This window comes from Eurosta solidaginis, chromosome 1 (genome assembly GCF_040869045.1).
Source record: "Eurosta solidaginis isolate ZX-2024a chromosome 1, ASM4086904v1, whole genome shotgun sequence".
Taxonomy (NCBI): Eukaryota; Metazoa; Arthropoda; class Insecta; order Diptera; family Tephritidae; genus Eurosta; species Eurosta solidaginis.
The window spans coordinates 90087021-90107347 of NC_090319.1; the positions used below are offsets into that span (position 1 = coordinate 90087021).

The 20327-nt window shown below is 39.5% G+C and overlaps 1 protein-coding gene across 5 annotated transcripts; it reads right to left on the bottom strand.

Annotated features, from left to right (window-relative positions):
* Nucleotides 1-390: 390 nt before the first annotated feature.
* Nucleotides 391-18561, bottom strand: LOC137236464 (uncharacterized). 5 transcript variants are annotated; one of them, XM_067759105.1, is made up of 7 exons: nt 18414-18561; nt 17435-17682; nt 17341-17360; nt 9323-9499; nt 8959-9251; nt 8183-8889; nt 391-662 (listed from the first exon to the last, which is right to left on the bottom strand). In XM_067759105.1, the coding sequence occupies exons 5-6, from the start codon at nt 9246-9248 to the stop codon at nt 8601-8603; spliced, it is 579 nt and encodes a 192-aa protein (XP_067615206.1). In that variant the 5' UTR covers nt 9249-9251; nt 9323-9499; nt 17341-17360; nt 17435-17682; nt 18414-18561; the 3' UTR covers nt 391-662; nt 8183-8600. The 5 variants fall into 5 exon arrangements, with proteins under 5 accessions (XP_067615206.1, XP_067615207.1, XP_067615205.1 ...); XM_067759106.1 differs by lacking the exon at nt 17341-17360 and having other exon boundaries at nt 18501-18561; XM_067759104.1 differs by lacking the exon at nt 17341-17360.
* Between the last annotated feature and the right edge of the window lie 1766 nt (nt 18562-20327).

The following is a 20327-nucleotide window of genomic DNA, read 5'->3' on the forward strand; positions in this document are numbered from 1 at the left end:
TGGCCTACTTTTAAATAGAAATTTTTTTAAATTCTAATATTATTAAACATAATTGATTATATATTTTTTATGTATCTTTGTATTAAATAACACTACTATGTATATGTGTTTATACTTTAACTGTATAAGTTTGATTTACCGTTAACTTTTTTCACTTTTTTTAAATGCTGCCATGAGTATTTCATTAATATTGCAATTCAATGTTGAATACAAAAGATTTAAATTTAGATTAAAAAAAGCCTACTTAAAAAAATACAAAACGTAATTCGTTCATCAAATTTTCTTATGCAATAAAATTATTTTTGATGTTTCTTTTCGTAGTCAACTTTATCTAACATACCTTCAATTTCGCTCCACACATCCTTTACAATGGTTAACGCCTTTTTAACATTTTTTATTTTTCTTTTCGTTTACTTTCTTCAGTTTTCTTCCAGCTCTCAAGTGAGATTCGCTATATGCGTTGCATCCATGTTTTGTATAAGTGTGCGCATAAATGCCATTTCTTTGCGCGCATTTTCTAATATCATTTTCGGATCGTCCGAGGTGCAGCGCAAACAATTTGGCGCAAATACCATTGCCAAATTAGATGAGTCCATTTTGGTGCAACTCACCACATCGGCATAGGAGAATTGTTGCAAAAAGTGTACCAAGTCGGCAAGAACCTTCAAATGAAAAATTTCATTAAATTCTGTTTGTTTAAGAACAAATAACACTATATAGTTAGAATAAATTGCAATACCCCTGAAGAAGCCAATCATGTTTTGACGAAAAGTTGGTTAAAAGTATGTACATCAATTGCACTAAGAGAAAAATAAATCGGATTAAATTTGAGGATAGCATGCAATGTCTAAGGAAACGTGCAGAAAACAGCACTCATACTACATGCCGTGCGGACGTAGTGAAATGTTTGATTTGGAATAAAAGATGTGAAAGGTTTGGTAGTCAAACATTAATACTTTTTATTAAATAAATTCTTTCCCTTTTATAGTTATTTACTTAACCTATACATTCATAATTATCTTAATACTAATAAACTAAAAATATGTACATTGGTAATGGGGTATGCATACATGTAGGTTTGTATATATGCTTTGTATACATGTAGATTTGTATGCATGCTTGCATACATGTAGATTTGTATGCATGCTTGCATACATGTAGATTTGTATGCCTGCTTGCAACGTCAGCAGATCAATGCTAGTAATTTGGTTAATGCTATGCATACATGTAGGTTTGTATGCATGCTTGCAAAGTCAGCAGATCAATGTGAGTATTTGGTTAATTCCCGTTATTGGTTGTATGTAAATAATAAGCAGAATTTATTAGCTGTGAACGGACAAGGGTTTCATATTCGGCATTCCATTGATGTTAGCTAACCGCTGGGTTAGTTCAATAATTTATGTTGTATAATATTGTAATATGATTATTACTAAAATGTATTTGGCATAGAAGTTCATGATGCGTAATGCCGCAAGTGTATTACATAGGTGGGTATGACGCATAATGCTACACCACCCGCCTTAGAAAAAGATGGTTATATAATTGTTTTTTGAACAATTGTATAAGACTCTTTGTCGTATTTTCAATGATTTTGATATTTTACTGTAACTTGATATTGTAGTGAAAGATGTTGTTTGCTTTGCTTCTGATTTGCTGACCTTGAATTTTTATTGTTTACATTTTATGCATATCCCTTTTTTTTCAAAATTTTAAGTTTAATGATTATTTTACTTATAGTATTTATTGTATATATTTTATAACCGCATTTTAAATGTGTCGACCCATCTAAAATCCGTTTTTTTTTTTTTAATTATTTTCCAATATTTATATGGAAATATGAAGCAGAAAAAAAAAGATTTGTTTTCAATTGCTTAGATACTAATTATTACTGAGTAGATTGGAATATTTATTTTTAGATTATTTCCAAGAGATATCTTAGATGGACTACTAATTCCTAATTTATTGCTTCTATTACTAGTGTCTAAATTATTTTATAGTTACTACCATTTTTATCCTACTATTATTTAGTAACTTATGCAAATTATTTTCCTATCGACATTTTTCTATGTATATAAGTTTTATTATTTGTCTACCTAGGATTAGAGAAAAAAAAATAAAAATTTGCTATTAATATTTTCTAATCTATTGGGGCTAAAGTAGAATACTTCTCTAATATGTAAAAATATGACCTTATGAGACCTAGGTAATAAATGATCGTATTTATTTAATTTTTATTCAAGGAAAAAAGATTTTTTTTTTTTTTCACTTGACCTTATTTTTTTTCATAATTAGGTAAATCTGTAAAAAATTGTATATATAATAGAGGGGGTTGCTGATGGAAGAGCGGGGTAGTTTTATTAATGGATAATTGGAAAGTACAGTGGGTGCAAAAAAAATGTCGTATCTTTAAATTTTTAATAATTTCCCGATTTTCCAGCAATATTTTTGATTTTATTTATCATGTGATTTCTGCGGCGGCCACCAAGACAGAATCGTCATCACTTTTATGAAGAATTTATTTTTATACCGGGATTTGTCACTTTCACAACCTTTTTGGGTTTGTGCAATTGTTTGATCTTAGAGAATTTGGGTACCTACTTTTATTATTTTAAATTTGCCTACTCGAGTAAATATTCAATTATATTTCACCAATTTGTCTCTCAGAACAACTTGTATTTTTCTTAAAAATTTCAAGTCCTGGATTGGCGGCATTTGTACAACGTGTGTACAGCCCGATAAGCAATTGTCCTAAGTCAATTTTATCATCTACAATCAGGTTGCTTGTATTTCTTACGCTACCATTTTAGGAGCGCCTCATGTCTTATTGCTGCAATTTTATATAGCGGTTCACTTATATTTTTATAGGTTCTCTTTGTGACTTTTCTTCATTCTTTTATTTTTGTTGTTATGGGCTGGTTTTTAAAATTTTTCTTGTTCTTAGAATTTTATATTGCTTCATGACTATTTTTGTCAGGAGCCATCAAAGGAATTATGCGAATTTTTGATTTGTTGTTCGCCTTAGGCAGGGTTGCGTTTACTGTCGATTGTGACATTTTTAGGTTTACTATTTGAGATTTATTTGAATTGTTTATCGCTCTTCCTCAGCTTTGGGTTTGGTTTAGGTAATGGGTTGCAAAAACTGGTGTTTCTTAGATACGAGTTGTGGCGGGTTTTACCTGCCTAAATTTGTGCTTCATATAGTTTTTGAGCATCATAGCTATTGTGATGATCAATAGCATGAATACACAACCTATAACTGCTAACCAAACATCTGGGATGTTCGGAGTATTTTCTGTATTTATCTTAGTTGGTGGCTCATACTTGATTATCTTGTTATCTGTTCTTTCAGAGCTTTCTTTACCTACCTCGTAGCCAGCTATGGCTACCATGATGCCTTGGGCTATTTTTGTCCACCAAGACATCTTGAAAGTTCTCTAATTTTAATAAGAAGTTAGATATTTTGTTTTATGACTTTTTATTTTGTGGATATTGTTGATTAAAAATATTTAAAAAAAAAATTTTAATATTCCAAAAAAATTTTCTTAGTGTAGTTTATAATATATTTGGAAATATTCTTACCTATTCGTATTAAACGGACTTTTAATATATTTTTTGTTTTTGATGTCACTTAACATTTGGAATTTTCGGGGAACACTCTCCTAATCATACGCATTATTTCCTCTTCCCTGGTAGTGGGGTTTATAATATAATATCCTCAATTGTGGGTTCTCTTTCCATACCTATTATCTTCCACAATTTCTTTAATCCTAACTCTTTTTTTGGCGGCCACCGTGGTGTGATGGTAGCATGCTCCGCCTATCATACCGTATGGCCTGGGTTCAACTCCCGGGCAAAGCAACATCAAAATTTTAGAAATTAGATTTTTCAATTAGAAGAAAATTTTTCTAAGCGGGGTCGCCCCTCGGCAGTGTTTGGCAAGCACTCCGGGTGTATTTCTGCCATGAAAAGCTCTCAGTGAAAACTCATCTGCTTTGCAGATGCCGTTCGGAGTCGGCATAAAACATGTAGGTCCCGTCCGGCCAATTTGTGGGGAAAATCAAGAGGAGCACGACGCAAATTGGAAGAGAAGCTCGGCCTTAGATCTCTTCGGAGGTTATCGCGCCTTACATTTTTTTTTTTAACTTTTTTTGTAAGTCCCTAGTGTGTCGGGTATTTTCGTCCCACCAATAGAGAGGAAGATCTGAGGAGTTTCTTTGTATTTTAGTAGTTATGGTGATTTTAATTTTTAAACCTTATTAAAATGTTCTATGGGCTTTCTTTAGAGGATAGGTGAACTGTCTGAAGTTGATTGACTATTTTACAGAAGTGTCCTAAACATTCCAATTTACTTGAATTTTTTTTTATAAAAGTTTAATTTAAGATTTTTAGCATTTTAGCCTTTTTTTCGAATAAAAAATTTTTAATTTTCCTCCTACTTCTTTTTTCCATAAAAATTTTACTTCAAATTTTAACAAATTAGATCAAATTTTTTTTTTTTTTCAAGTTCAAAAGAAATTGTTCGTACATACTTTTGTTTTAGTTTAAATTTTACATTATTTATTTTTTTTTTTACAAATCCTATTTAAAAAAAAAAAAATTCCTAAGCAAAAACGAGAGTTTTTGCTAATGGTTTAGCGTCCGTAAAGGCCGCCCAATTTGTTTCTAAAATTTTTATATACTTATATTAATTGCCTCGAGTGTTATGCCTCCGATCTCGCCATGAAATGTTTCTGGTTTCGTTTTGTTGTTAACTTGTGCCAATTGAAAGGTGTCCTTCGATCCCGTTGTGTTACCACCAAATATTTTTCAACTTAGTTTGCCAAATCCTTGCCGAAAAACGGCTTTCCTTGATAATATCTTAATTGATGCCATATAGTAGTACCATTTGTTTACATCCAAGAGTTTAATTGTACTGCAAAATGTCCTTTTTTCTCCTTTTTCCTTTCTTTAAATAAAAACTTTTTACTTGTTTTACAAATGGTCAGAATCCTGGGCAGTCAGATCCTTTTTAGCAGTTGTGCCAATTTTTGATCTGAACTGGCAGGATTCTTCCTCCAGCAAGATCTAGCTAATTTTGCTTAATAGCAAATTTTTCAGCTAATCAAAGATCAGGCTGGCAGGATCGCCATGAAATGTTTGAAGGCGAATCCTGCTTATTTTATATCCAGGATTTTCCTCCAGCAAGGTTTTCAGCAGTTTTGCTAATTCTTGACCAAGCTGGCAGGATCGCAATGAAATGTTTGATTTGGAATAAAAGATGTGAAAGGTTTGGTAGTCAAACATTAATTCTTTTTATTAAATAAATTCTTTCCCTTTTATAGTTATTTACTTAACCTATACATTCATAATTATCTTAATACTAATAAACCAAAAATATGTACATTGGTAATGGGGTATGCATATATGTAGGTTTGTATATATGCTTTGTATACATGTAGATTTGTATGCCTGCTTGCATACATGTAGATTTGTATGCCTGCTTGCAACGTCAGCAGATCAATGCGAGTAATTTGGTTAATGCTATGCATACATGTAGGTTTGTATGCATGCTTGCAAAGTCAGCAGATCAATGTGAGTATTTGGTTAATTCCCATTATTGGTTGTATGTAAATAATAAGCAGAATTTATTAGCTGTGAACGGACAAGGGTTTCATATTCGGCATGCCATTGATGTTAGCTAACCGCTGGGTTAGTTCAATAATTTATGTTGTATAATATTGTAATATGATTATTACTAAAATGTATTTGGCATAGAAGTTCATGATGCGTAATGCCGCAAGTGTATTACATAGGTGGGTATGACGCATAATGCTACAGTAGTAGTACTGGTATCTGGTATGGAGCCCAACGTGATTATGAGAGGACACAAACGAAACTGAATGCACAAGCCGAAACATTAGTCCTCAGAATACTTGGAAGACAATTTTTATAAAGAAACTTACCTATCAAGAATTACGTATTTTTGCTACAGATAGCTATTTTTGCGGGGATAGCTTGACCAATATGCAAGCTGATCCCGAAACTATATGAAAAGCATAGACTGAAACGGTGGCAAAAATCATAGTGATCGCAGTCCTGGCCCTCGACAGAGAAAGCAATGAATCGAGCTGTGAACATTGCGCTCACGGATCGTACTGGTAACGTGCCCTTAGGTTGCGGGTGTTTGGACTGCTCAATGTTAGTGACAAAAATATATTACATCAATCTTATGACAGGCTTAGCTACAAACTATAGGATTATCGTTCATACTATAGTGGATTGAGAATATGAACTCGTTTTTCGATTGTGAAGAAGGAGCTGGAATTTTGCAGCCATGTCCATATCTTTGCAGCTCCGATATGCAGAAAGTGTGTTTTACTTCTAAGTTTTCACTTTACTGTAGACTTTCAAGACATAACTGTGTATGAATATGTATCCGGTACAAGCTCAACCACTGTCATAACGACTTGTTTGACCCCTTCCAGGGCACAATAACCTATTCCGCTTCTGTGCAATCAAGAGGCGAGGCAAGCTAGCTCATCAATGTTCTCGTTTTTCTGTAATATTTCCCCTAACCTTTGGAGTATTTTTGCCGTTATAACAACAAAGTTTGTTACACTCAGCTCTGACTTAACAAGGTAAATAATAGCATTTTCACAACGATAAACGGTCAATTCATGGAATCGGGATCATATTGGTGGGAAATAATTGTTGACTAAGCGAATTATTTAATTATCTTGGCCGTGATTCCATTGTCCGAAGGATGAGATAATACTGGATAGGATGCATAGAGATCATATGGTCAACCGTCTCCATCCTTTTTTCTGTTTTAAAGTAGTTATAGGGCTAACTATAAACTTAATTTTAGTTTGGCTATCCCTGAGGACGCACAAACCTCTGTCATCGACTTGAGACAACTTCTGTGAAAAACCTAAAGTTTAAGTATAGTCAACAAAGACTAATAAAGGAAAAAGTTGCCGTATAACAGTTCAAAATTTAATCGAATTGACATTACTTAGCGATTATAAATATGTAAAATTTCAGTTAAGTAGCAATAAGAAAAATTTCCCGACTTCGAAAATACTTCGATTTTCGAAAAATATTCCAAGTTATGTTTCTCACTGCTAAAAACAATTTGCTTAACGGTATTAGCTCCGGTTAAAAGTACATAAAATTTAGATGAAAATAAATTAAAAATTAACTTCGAAAATATTTTGAATTGTCGTTGAGGGAATGTTTCTCAGTAAAACCTATAAGAAAATCAATATATCTTTTTGCTAAAAAATTACTTAATTCTGAATGATTAGAAAAATGTTTCAACTTCAACATTTTTTAGATTTTCGAAATATGTTCAGTTGCTTCTCAGTACTATTGTTAAAAAATTTGGTAAAATCAATAATATATATCGTTACAAAATAAATAAAATCCAAATAAAGAAGAAAATAAACTAATATTCCTTACTTCGAAAATTTTTAGATTTTCGAAAATCTTCAGTTTGTGTTTCTTAGTACTTCTGTATAAAAATTTGTGAAATCGATATTATATATCATTAAAAAGTAAACGAAATCGAAATAAAAAGGAAGTTTTCTTAGCTGTTTAAAACTTCGGGAAACTTCCAGTGTTGCGTTTTTCACCATACCAAAAAAAATTTGGGCAAAATCGATACATTTATCGTTGAAAAATAAATAAAATCCACATAAAAAGAAAAAATAATTAAAATTTCGTAACTTCAAAAATTATAAGCATTTTGAAAAATTTCCCTCATTTTCAATCTCAGGTTGATAAGGAGTTTTTCTCCGAAAAATTTCCCTCATTTTCAATCTCAGGTTGATAAGGAGTTTTTCTCCGAATTTCTTTATAAGATATGGTACAAGACTATTTCGTTATTGTTGTTTTACCAGTAAGAGCAACCGATTTTCGAATTAACTTGGCGATCGCCTCTTCTCAACAGGAAGTCAATACATTTTTGAGCCAAGTTAGTTTTTTCTGACAACGAGCGCTTTTCAAAAACTATTGTCAAATAAGAAAACCAACAACTGTTTGTCTTTTTAAACCCGCGGCGAATGTCCACTCAGCACTGCTGGGGTTACCTACCAATATATTAATGAGCAACTAAATATGAAATAAGAAAGCCTATAAGCTGCTTAAATAACAAAACTAACATAATTTTCCTTGTAACAAAATTTAACTACTTAATTCTCACCTTTTTGCGAAAAATGCCTTTCGAATGTAAATTCAAATTATCGGTGGCAAATTTCTCAATATCACATTCTTTCATGCACACCAACGTCGTCGGCAATCCACCCAAATTTGGTGGCGCACGCTCGCTTGGCGGGAATATTTGCTGTATTGTTGGCTTCAATGATGGAGGTGGCAACCGAATGGTACGTGGCATACTAGCTGTACCTCCTCCTCCTACAATGTTGCTAACACCACTCTCATCTTTGGCATAATGATGTAAACGCACTACCACCACCAGTACCAACAACACCGCTACCACCATTATTTGTATCAGTACTAGTTGAACCAGAACCCGATTTAGCAATACGTGAAATTTGTCGATTAGGTGATGGTAATGTTTGTGACTGCTTTTGTTTCATATCGGCATCAAGTTGAAGATGTTAATGTGGTGGTAAAGGTGGTTGTGGTGGGAGGTGATGATGTGGCGCAAGTGCTGGTGTATTCGAATATAATTGATTTTGATGTGGATGTGTTTGTATTTGAGTTGTGGATTGTTGCTGCTGATGATGAGTTTGAGATTGTTGCTTTTGTGTAGGTTTAGTATGCGTTGCATGCGTTGTATCAAAAAAGGATATTTGATATTTATGCTTTGGCTTTTGTGTGAATTCGGTAGCGCGTTCAGCGCCTTGACTACCAATACCCTCGACTACGGCCTCGACATTATCGAAACTATAAAATGTAGACGAAATATGAAGGTCATACAAAATAAAAGACAAATTCGAAATATGTTGTACTTACATATCTTCACGTCCTGAAGGATCATATGGTGGATATTGATAAGCGTAATAAGACACGCTATCATCCATATTAGCATTGTCATCGATCATGCTATAATTATGCTCCAAATAACCACCATGCGTATCTGAGCCACCATCCGAATCTTCATTATCATGACCAGAGAGTGAATGCTCCGATTGACTATCTGAATGATGAGAGTCTGAATCAATGGGATCACCAAATACATAATGCCCCGAAAGTTTGGCCTGTTCCATAATGTAATTCTTAAGTGGTAAAAGATGTTGGCGCATTTCCTTGATTTTAGTAAAAGAAAATAAATCCAAATTAGTAGAAAAGGACTTGAATGCATTCACTCATTACTAACCTGATCTCAATTGCTGTAAAGTGGCGATATATTGCCATTATCATATTCGACATCACTATTGTCAGCGTGCAGCAAATTTTCATGATGTCGAAAGCCACGTGAACGACGATGTTCGTGCTTATCAGCTCTTGTGCTGTCATAGTAGTGCTCGTTGAAGCGACGATTTGCGTGTTTATCCTGCGAATAAAGAAAGGTTTAGCAACTGGTAATAAATAATACAAGCGTCATTTTATTCCTTTCTTTTAGAGTGCTTAGTCTCGTTAAAGAGCTTAATATTTACTCTATTTAGGGACGGCCACCTTGATATAGTTGGCCTATAACATCCTCGGTTCAAACAAACACACAACATCAAATACCTTACAACGTTTTTCTTAGTGGCATCGCCATGAAAAGCTTCAGAGCAAAAAATCATCAGTTCGTTTGGAGATGGAGTGATGTATACAACATCCAGAGGTTCTATCGAACACTCCAAAGTTTAGAGAAGACATAATTTGGGTTCAATTGACCTATTCTTGTGCCTTAGAAATCATAAAAACAGGACAGTAACATGTGTGTAAGGCATCTTTCTCTCATCGTCAACGTGTTTTAACTTTCGCAGGGCTGTGCCATAGAGGCCTAGTCAATTGGATGGCTTATTTGGATGATTTCGTTCACTCACCAACGCTGCAGTTTCGGCTGGGAAGTTTGACCGAATTGGTGGAAATCTAATAGGGTATGTAGCGGACCGAAGTCAAACCGATGACCTTCGTTCGGGGCCAAGAAAGCGAAATGTAGATATAGTTAGAGAACTTTGGGTAAGTGAATAGATGCAAGTATTAGCATCCATCACTAGTCAATGTAGTTTATGAGCCCTCGCCATGGATTATACGATTCGCACACAGTTGATGAATGTGGGACGACCCTCGATACCTCTCTCAAGATATTTTCGTAGACAATGTAGCCATTGCATTAATTAAACCGTTACAATTTTATTTCAGGCTTCGACGGGGAAGACGTTACCACTTTTGGGGTCAAGGACGGATGAGTGCGATTTAAGGGTTTTAAGCTTGGTTGTGTATGCTGCCGCTGCCCTGGGATTTGTCGTTCCAATCCACCCGAGCTTAGGCCCGGTGTCCCGTTGTTCTTGGCGTAGCGCAAAAATGCACCTTTCCTTGGGTGTGGGGAAAAGGAAAGATCATCATCCAAAGCACGAGCTGCACTAAGCAGATGTCGCGGTCGTATATATGGACTTGCACACTATGACTATGACAATCTCTTAAATAAGTGGATGTGCCGAATAAGAGGGAGTTGAAGACAGCAGCTTGAGGAGCTCCGGTTCCAACTACGGTGTGAAACAGCCATGAAAACTTGCAACGCGAGCAAATGCAGAAGTTTGGTGAGCACCGTTGAAATTTGTGGTTTATCCTGTGCCATGAGATATGTGGCTATTGATAGATGCTGAAAGGATCAGTACCAGTTTCCAAGCTCTTTGTTAGGTTCAACAACTTACCGGAGTAAGAAATTGTGAAAAGAACTTTGCCGTTCGAATTACAATTGTTAAGTCTTTCCAGACAAGTTAAACGGAATTTCATTGTAACGACGGCATTTACTCGGAGAAAAACCTCGAGTCACTCGGGTGCATATGTAGAAACACATCTAGTGAGAAGTGCAAGTTGCACGCACCTATATTTTCGCGGAACCTCTAACATTTCGTAGCTCCATGCTTTGTATGTTACGGGCGAATTCTCACAAATTGTCATCAATACCCTCTACCAGAATTCGGAGGAAATTTTCAGTTTCAACAGGAATGAACCAGGGAGAAAGGCGTTGGTTCCACTTTGCAATGGAAAGATGATTGGTGTCATGTGGTGACACGTTAACAGCTAGTTATGTATATCAGTTGATTCTGGATAGGGTAGAGTTTAAACTATATTAGTACCAAGATCGATGAGTTAAAGTGACGCGAGTCTCCCTGGGGAGGTTGTTGTTGTTGTTGTTGTAGCAATGCTTGCCCCACCTAATAGCCGCGACCGATCACAAATTGTCATCAATATCCTCTAACGGGAGTCCAAGGAAACTTGCCGTTTCAACAGGGGTGAACCATAAGGAAAGGGGTGTTAGAGGCCTTGGTTCCACATTACAATTAAAGAGATGGTTGGTGTCATGTGGGGACACATTGCAAGCGGGGCATACATTTTGTATGTCGGGGTTGATTCTGGATAGGTAAGAGTTTAACCTGTTACAGTATCCAGAACGAAGTTGAGCAAGAGTGACACGCGTTTCCCTGGGGAGTATGCGTTCCTCTTCCGCGAGTTCTGGATATTTTTCTTCAAGTACTGGATTCACCGGGCAATTCCCGACATAAAGGTCCGACGCCTGTCTATGGAGTTCACCAAGGACCTGCTTGTGTTTTTTCGCTTCATACGGCTGGGTTCTCAGGTGCCGTATTTCCTCAAAATGCTTACGGAGATGACTCCTTAGGCCCCTGGGCGGTGCTGGTTCGTCAATCAGATGTCTGTTGGGATGCCCAGGTTTCTGGGTATTCAACAGAAACTGTTTGGTCAGCATCTCATTTCTCTCCCTGATGGGGAGTATTCTCGCCTCATTATGCAGATGGTGTTCTGGGGACATAAGAAGACAGCCCGTGGCGATTCTGAGAGCAGTATTTTGGCAGGCCTGTAGTTTCTTCCAGTGGGTAGTTTTTAGGCTTGGCGACCATATGGGTGACGCGTAGCACGTAATCGGCTGGCTAATTGCTTTGTATGTGGTCATGAGCGTTTCCTTATCTTTTCCCCAGGTACTGCCAGCAAGGGATTTGAGGATTTTATTACGGCTCTGAATTCTCGGAACAATTGCGGTTGCGTGCGCACCAAAATGTAGATCCTGATCAAACGTCACACCCAAGATTTTGGGGTGTAGGACAGTCGGTAGCGTAGTGCCATCGACGTGGATGTTCAATATGGTCGACATTTGGGGCGTCCATGTTGTAAATAAGGTCGCGGAAGATTTAGTCGGTGACAATGCCAGGTTTCGCGAGGCGAAAAAACTGGAGAGATCAGGGAGATAGCCGTTTATTTTATTGCATAGCTCATCGATCTCTGGGCCTGGGCCTGTGGCCATTATTGTGCAGTCATCGGCGTAGGAAACGATTGTGACTCCTTCCGGTGGTGAAGGTAGCTTAGATATGTAGAAATTAAACAAAAGTGGGGATAGGACACCACCCTGTGGCACCCCTTGTTTAATTCTCCTTGGTTTTGATGTTTCGTTTCTGAATTGCACCGATGCCTGCCGACCACCCAGATAATTTGCGGTCCACCTTTTAAGACATGGGGGAAGGGTAGACCCTTCCAGGTCTTGCAGTAATGAGCCATGGTTGACCGTATCAAAGGCTTTTGATAGGTCTAGCGCTACGAGTACTGTTCTATGGTGGGGGTATTGATTCAAACCGCAATTTATCTGGGTGCTAATGACATTTAGCGCGGAGGTAGTGCTATAGAGTTTTCTGAAGCCACGCTGATGAGGGGCTAGCTGCAAATGTGCTTGGAAATAAGGGAGCAAAATGGCTTCAAGCATCTTTGCTACTGGCGATAGGAGAGATATCGGACGATATGACTCAGCTACGTTAGCTGGTTTCCCAGGCTTTAGTAGCGGGACCACCTTGGCCATTTTCCATTTCTCGGGTATGGCAAAGGTGGAGAGAGACAGGTTGAAGACATGCGCTAAATATTTGAAACCCTCTTTCCCTAGGTTTTTAAGCATCGGCATGGCTATGCCGTCTGGGCCCACTGCTTTGGATGGTTTAGCGCGACCATTGGCGTCCTCAACCTCTCTAGCGGTGATGGTGATTGGTGACGCGCTGAATTTGTGTTTATGTGCGTGTCTATTGGCTCTCCGTCTATCTTTGTCGACCGTAGGATGCATTATATATTGTCGGCAGAAAACGCTCGCGCATTTTTCCGCATCCGACAGCACCTTATCGCCAAAGGCGATGGAAACTTTGTCTTTGTGCTTTGTCGGATTCGATAGGGACTTTACGGTGGACCAAAGTTTACCTACACCGGTAGAGAGGTTACAACCTCTTAGGTGCTCTTCCCATTTCGCCCGCTTGTGTTCGTCCACAAGCAATCTGATGCGTTGGTTTATATCCCTTATTTGGGGGTCGCCTGGATCAAGCTGTCTTATAAGGTCGCGTTCCCTCGATAAGCTCGCGGCCTCCGCCGGGAAGTGGGGCCGGATTTCGGGAATTCTCCCGGCGGGAATGAAATGTGCCGAGGCGGATTCAATGACCCTACGGAAGGCACGCTCCCCTTGGCGGGCATCAGTCGGGATAGGGAGGGCAGCAAAGCTGCTGTCTGTTGCAGATTTATATTCTTCCCACTTTCCTTTTTTGAAGTTTATGAAAGTGCGTTTTTCGGTGACGATGAAGTCGGTGGTACGCTCGAACGAAATAAGTATGGGCAGGTGGTCGGATGCCAATGTTACCATCGGCTGCCAGTTGACGCAGTTTACGAGTTCTGCGCTCACGATTGAGATATCTGGCGAGCTATGACAGCTTCCTACCATACGTGTGGGGGCGTCTCCGTTTATTGTGCAGAACGTCGTTTCTTCTATTTGATCCGCCAACATCTCACCCCTACTGTCCGCCCGCAAGTATGAATGCCATAGGTCGTGATGGGCATTGAAATCGCCTAAGATAATGCGATTGTTGCCATGAGTAAGGCCTCGATTTTAGGGCGGTATCCACTGGGGCAACAGGTGACAGGAGGGATGTAGATGTTGATGATTTCTAGATTTGCATCGCCTGACCGGACAGATAGGCCTTGACGTTCTAAGACATTGTCCCTGCGGTCGATGCCAGGATCAAATATATGATATTGCACAGAGTGGTGTATAATAAACGCGAGGCCGCCTCCATTTCCGCTCTCGCGGTCCTTCCTGTGGACATTATACCCAGAGCAGGTCTGCAATGCAGATCTTGCTGTGAGTTTAGTCTCTTGAATCGCAGCAATGCGGATGTTGTGCCGCTTCATGAAATCGACTATCTCCGTAATCTTCCCAGTTAGTCCATTACAGTTTAACTGCAGAATTCTGAAGTGCATGAGGGGTGACGCCGCCACTCTAGGGGTAAGTGACGGGTGACTACGCCTAGGTTGTGGAAGGCCAGGACGCAATTGCTGTTGTGGCCTTGGGACTGGGCGTCCTTGGGCAAGCATTGGGGTACCCGGATGATTTGGGTTTGCGACCTGGCAACATGGCGCGATGAAACCCGTCGAGGGGTTGCCGTCGCGGAGACCAGAACATCTAGGAAAGTGGCACCACCCAAGGCAGGAGCTGCATTGAGCGGATGTCGCAAACCTATATATTCTGTGCTGGCAGACGGTGCAAACGGAGGTAGGGACTAAGAGTCTGTTTCCCTGACCTGCACGATTGCTGCCAGAAAAGAGGGGGGGGGGGGGGGGGGGGGGGGGGGGGAGAAGAAGACGGGGGCAGGGGCTGATGCTCAGCATTGCTACCAGCTCTACTACGAAGGTAGTAGTTATGAGTGGTATCAGCTGTTTGAGTTGTTGGCGCCGTGGGGCGCGAGCAGCAGCGGGTACTTGTTGTGGCTTGCTGAGCAGCGAGGCTGCTGGAAGGTAGTGGAGGGGCGCTTAGGCGTAGACTACGGGACGCCCTTGGGCGTGAGCAGCAAGGAGCCACAAAAGATTTATAAAAGTTACGTGGACGTCGGGTTTTGGGATAAAGCCCAGAACAACCTGTCCGATGCAACCATCCCTTGCACGAGACACACTGAACAGAGTATGACCATCCTAAAAAGATTCTTTTCTGGCAAATTCAGCAAAACCATTTCTCAGGACCGGGGTCAGGAGACGGACCCGGATTGGGTTCGATACCTTCCCGGAGTAAGAGAATATGTAGCAGTCCTGCTGCAAGGACCTGCTGGGAGGATGACAATTTGTGGGAGGGACGAAACAAATTAAATGGGGTCACACTGAAATGACAGTCCTTGGTCGGGAAAAATCCCGAATCGCTCCGGTACATAGAACCGACTGCCTTGGGAAGCGTACCTGGGGAGGTAGCTTTCCTCTGCTGAGAGTTCAGGGCATTTGACTTTGGGTGGCTGGGCTTCTTCAAACAGATGTCTTTTGGAATACCCGGGTTTCTGGGTGTTCGGCAGAAACTGTTTGTTCAGCAGTTCAGTTCTCTCTTTTATGGGGAGTACTCTCGGCTCACTGTGTAGATGGTCTTCTGGGAACATAAGAAGACAACCCGTAGCAGTTATGAGAGCGGTGTCTGACAGGCCTGTAGGTCGAAGGCTTTGGGGAGCGTCATCGATGTCGATGGCCTTTTGACGGATGCAGATCCGGTACGTTCCGGGAACAAGCACCTGGAAGGTACTAGCCCAACCATCTCGGGAACGATTTAGTATGAACACATGAAACTTTCTCTATGAGGAAATTGGGGTCGCCAAGGACTTCCCTGCTAAAGAAACAGGATTCGGCACGGCTAGGTGAGGTTGGGTTGGAGAAGCTATAAATTGCGCATAGATTTGGACTATTTCGCATTAAGCCTGGCCGCAAAACCGCCGAGCTACTGACCACTGCAACAAAAGTACTTAAATCCGCAGTCTCATACACCACCTCAAAATACTTCAAAGATTCTCAAAAATGATTATAAAGCTTTTTAGAATATTGCAAAACATAATTTACATAAAGATTTAAGGTCCCATATCTCACAGGTGAACATATCTATACGACATAATTGTGACACCCCAGCGGGTTAGGGGGTCAGAATATTCCCGCGGTAGGTATGCCTGTCGTAAGAGGCGACTAAAATAACAGATTCAAGGGGCTGTGTAGCGCAACCCTTCAGGTTGCGAGCGCAATATATAGCTTCTCCAAACCCAATTGTCAACCTCACCTATCCGCGGCGAATCCTGTTTCACTAACAGAGGAGGCTCTGGCGACCCCAAGCTCATCATTACACTTGGAGGTGGGGAGGGAGGGGATGGCCTGAAGGTTTAATGTGGCTACATAAATCGTTCACGAGATGGTCAGGCTAGCACCTTAATGGTGCTGTGGTACCGGAGCGTACCGGATCTGTATCCGGCAAAGGACCATTACATCGATAACACTCCCCATAGCCTTCGGGGAGCAACCTTATCGCTACAACATCAACAACAACATAATTGTGACAATTACCAGACTAGCTGAGTTATGACGCAATGAGCCAAACCAACGATTATCTTGACTTTGGTGAGGCTGATGGGACCATTGTTGCTGCTGTGCTGTCTACTGCTGCTGATGTGGCGTAGCTGTTGAAGAACGTTGCTTAGTACGTGAATCAGTCGAGCTGCGCGACGAATGCGTCAACATACCACCAATATTATCTGATGATGGAAAATTTCTCATACCCACTGTAATACTAACTAAATTATTGGGAGACGTTGAAGATGTAGCAGCGACAACATCGCTTAAATGGGGGACGTTGGGTTATTTAAGGACATACGTCCCAAATTCAAAAGTTCCAAACTACATAAAGAATCTTGCTTGTAGTGCTTGGTGTGCAAAGGAGCTGTAGGCGAATGGCCGGGCGAGTGTGGTGACGCATTAGTGATGCCAAGTGAATTATTAACGGATTTTATAGATTTCGTTTTGATATGTTAATAAACACAAGTAAAATTTTGTAAGTGATTATTGCGTAGCAATATCAAATGAAAATTTTATTAAAAATCATATAACTACCTGAGGTCTTATTGGGCTTTGTGGACTTGAATCACATGAATGCTTACGATTACTACCGCTGTCCTTGCACCACCACCAGTGCCATCACCCCTTGGTGTCTTGGCGGCGGCAGTATGACGTCTACGCGATAATGGCGTATTCTCGAACCGACTTACAGTATTTTTCATGCATAGAATCATCGCTGGCAGCGCCACCATTCGCTTCACCGCTCGACTTGCGATATGATTTGTTATGACGGCCAGCGGCAGTAGGATTAATTGACGAGGACATAAAGCTACCTGAACGCGCCAGTGATACCTTATATTCGCGATCACGTTCTGTGAGCAAAAATAAAGTGAAAATATATGAATTTAAAATTTGATCCTGTTTCCATTAAATGTTTGATACTCACCGCCCGCATATTCCTTTGCACCAGAACCGCCCCTCCACTAGCACAATGACGTTGGGGACGTTGTGTTTGCTGCTGTGGCTGTGAGTGTCTTTGGTGTGCATATGCCAATGGTGGATATTGATTAGCTTGAAACGAAACACCGCCAACGAATACACCTACTGAGCTGCCTCCACCATCGGGTGAGATTTTCTTCTTTGGTTGTGGTATGTGCGCTGAATGTGTTGGCGAGGTAATATCCGATGACTTACCTAAATGGGTAATGTTCTCTTATATATTTAATGTACAGATTGCTGAGTCTTATAAACTATACACGTAGGCATACAATTATATTTAAAGATAATCATTAGACGGAAACCAGTTTCGTGCCGGGGAAGTGCCTTCCAACAATAATCTCTTTGGTGGAACTGGTCATATTATGACGGGTTGAGCGCCTATGCGTAGAAGATGGATATGGTTTCGTTCACTAGGAGGAATAAGGTCCTGAACTAGGTCTAAGCTAGCAGCAGTGGCGCTGCAGGAGGCAGGAGAAACCTTGCACAAAATACCTATGCACCTTGTATAAAATAGTATTATTGCACTCAACGAGTAAAGCGTAGTTCGGATTGAAGAATACACACATACATACATCCATCATCATTTGACAATATGCCATTGAATTTCTTTACAGATTGGAGTCCTTTGACTGAGTTTCTTCTACTTGAGTTCAACAAAGGGCTCTAGTTGATTCTCCTTCGCAATACCAATAACATGTAGCCATTAGCATGGTCCAAAATGGCCATAGATATACCCACCGGCAATTATTTGGCACCTTAATCTTAGCACAAAAAAAACACACATTTTCTCAGACAGCTGCACCGTTCTAATGACCATGAACGCATACGGTGGCCAGCAAAAACTCCATCACTGATCAAAGTCGATCACTGCCACAGGTTGCTCAATAAGATGGCGCAATACTTTGGTATCAGTTTTATATGCATACCTTAACATATAGTTTTGAAAATCAATGATAGAGCACATCTTTCCTATATCTATTATAATATCGTTTTTGTTTAAAAGTAAAACTTGCAACCTTGACCGGCTGGACAAGGAAAAAGGAGGTGCTACAAAATGTGTACCACTGATCATCAGTGATGTGTGCACGCAAATGCCTGACCTAGTGATGGAACGATATTTCACTATCGGTGTTTGCATCGCTGCGAATTAAAAATCGCTAATAGTGATAGTATTCATATAAGTAATACTTTTATATTGCTAATAGAAAATGCTCGCAAAGTGTTTTGAATTCGAAATAAAAACAAGACGGCCTATAAAATTTTTGTGATTGTAGCAGTATAAGTGTGACAAGAAAGAATATAAATTTAGGTACATTCGTTTATTGAATACAAAAACAAAAACGTTTAAACAGCAATATATCGGCACTCTGAGGCATCAAACACATATGCATATAAGTACTTCGACATTACGAAATACATTGTCGCGTTGTGAGGCAAAGTATTGTTGCATAAAACCTTTTTGGCCACACAATACCACAGATTGAGTATGAAATTTCACAAAAATAATAAATTTTTTCGAAAAATTACACCAATTAACTGCAGACATTGTTTACGAATTTAGAAACAATGAGAATGCTAAATACGAACGCATAGTAAATTTTACCAAGTAGCGCAACTAACAGCTGATCGGAAAAATTCGCACAGTTCTCGACTCAGTCTCAAAAAAAACGTTAGACTATTTAGCTTAAATTTTAAAGTGAGCTGATCCTTACAAATTGATATATATATAGAATATATAAAACGTTTTTGTTGTTATTAAAGGAATCTTTTTATTTGTATTGTACCGAATTTACATGCAAATCCTCTTATTTGCCTTTTTGCTAAGTTCGAATCACTAAACTGTTGAATAAATAACTCCAATTTGTAATAATTCAAAATGGCCTCTATTAAAGTACTTCACAATAACACTCAAACGGTGCAACGAATAGCTTGCTTAATAACCAAACTGATGTATAGCTCTCTACTATTCAAAATAATACTGCTCTTGCTCGCTAGATAGCGTCTTAGTCGAAACTGCTTGACAACTCAAATCAAACTGAATTACTTCTTACTCGCTTGCGCCGCTTTTATAGTTTACGCTGCATTCATCTAGGCCCTTCTATTTCCAGAACTTACCAACTATTTCGTGTGTTTATAGTTCTCATATAGTTTCTACTTGTTTAAAATTGTCTACTTTTCGGCGTCTCCCAGATGTATGCGAGTTTGTAGTTTACAGTCTCTCGCACACACATAGGCGTATAAGCAAATGCATCTGTGTGTGACATCTCTCGGCTGCCTTATATATGTGTATACATGATTTGATTACTGACGTAAATACCGCTTAGCATGGCCTTAGCATCGTCTTAGTGATGGTATAGCTTAGTGATGCTAATATCCGTGACACTGCCCTCCACCTAAGTCTGATCGTCCCCATCAGACGAATCTCTCGATCTAACCGCTACTAGCCTCTCCAAATGAACCACCCTACTATTTCGTGGTTTCCCAATTGTTTGTATGCGGTATATGGCATCACTGATCCTTTTTACAACTTTGTACGGGCCTTCCCAACTGCACCAAAATTTGGAAGGAACACCTTTCCGCCGGTGAGGGTTGTACAACAGTACCAAATCTCCCTCCAAGAAACCCTACGAATTATTCTTGTTGTCGTACCTGTATTTCATCTTACTACTCATTATCCTGGATCGTTCCCCCGCACTCTGTTGTTTGGCCAATAAAGAACTACTTCGCAGAGCCTGACGGATTGACTTTGCATCATCAGTATCGTCTTGACGTTTCACAGCAGTAGTATGCGCTGGCTTGAAACCACCCTTGCATTCTTTCTGGAAAATTCTTTCAGTTGT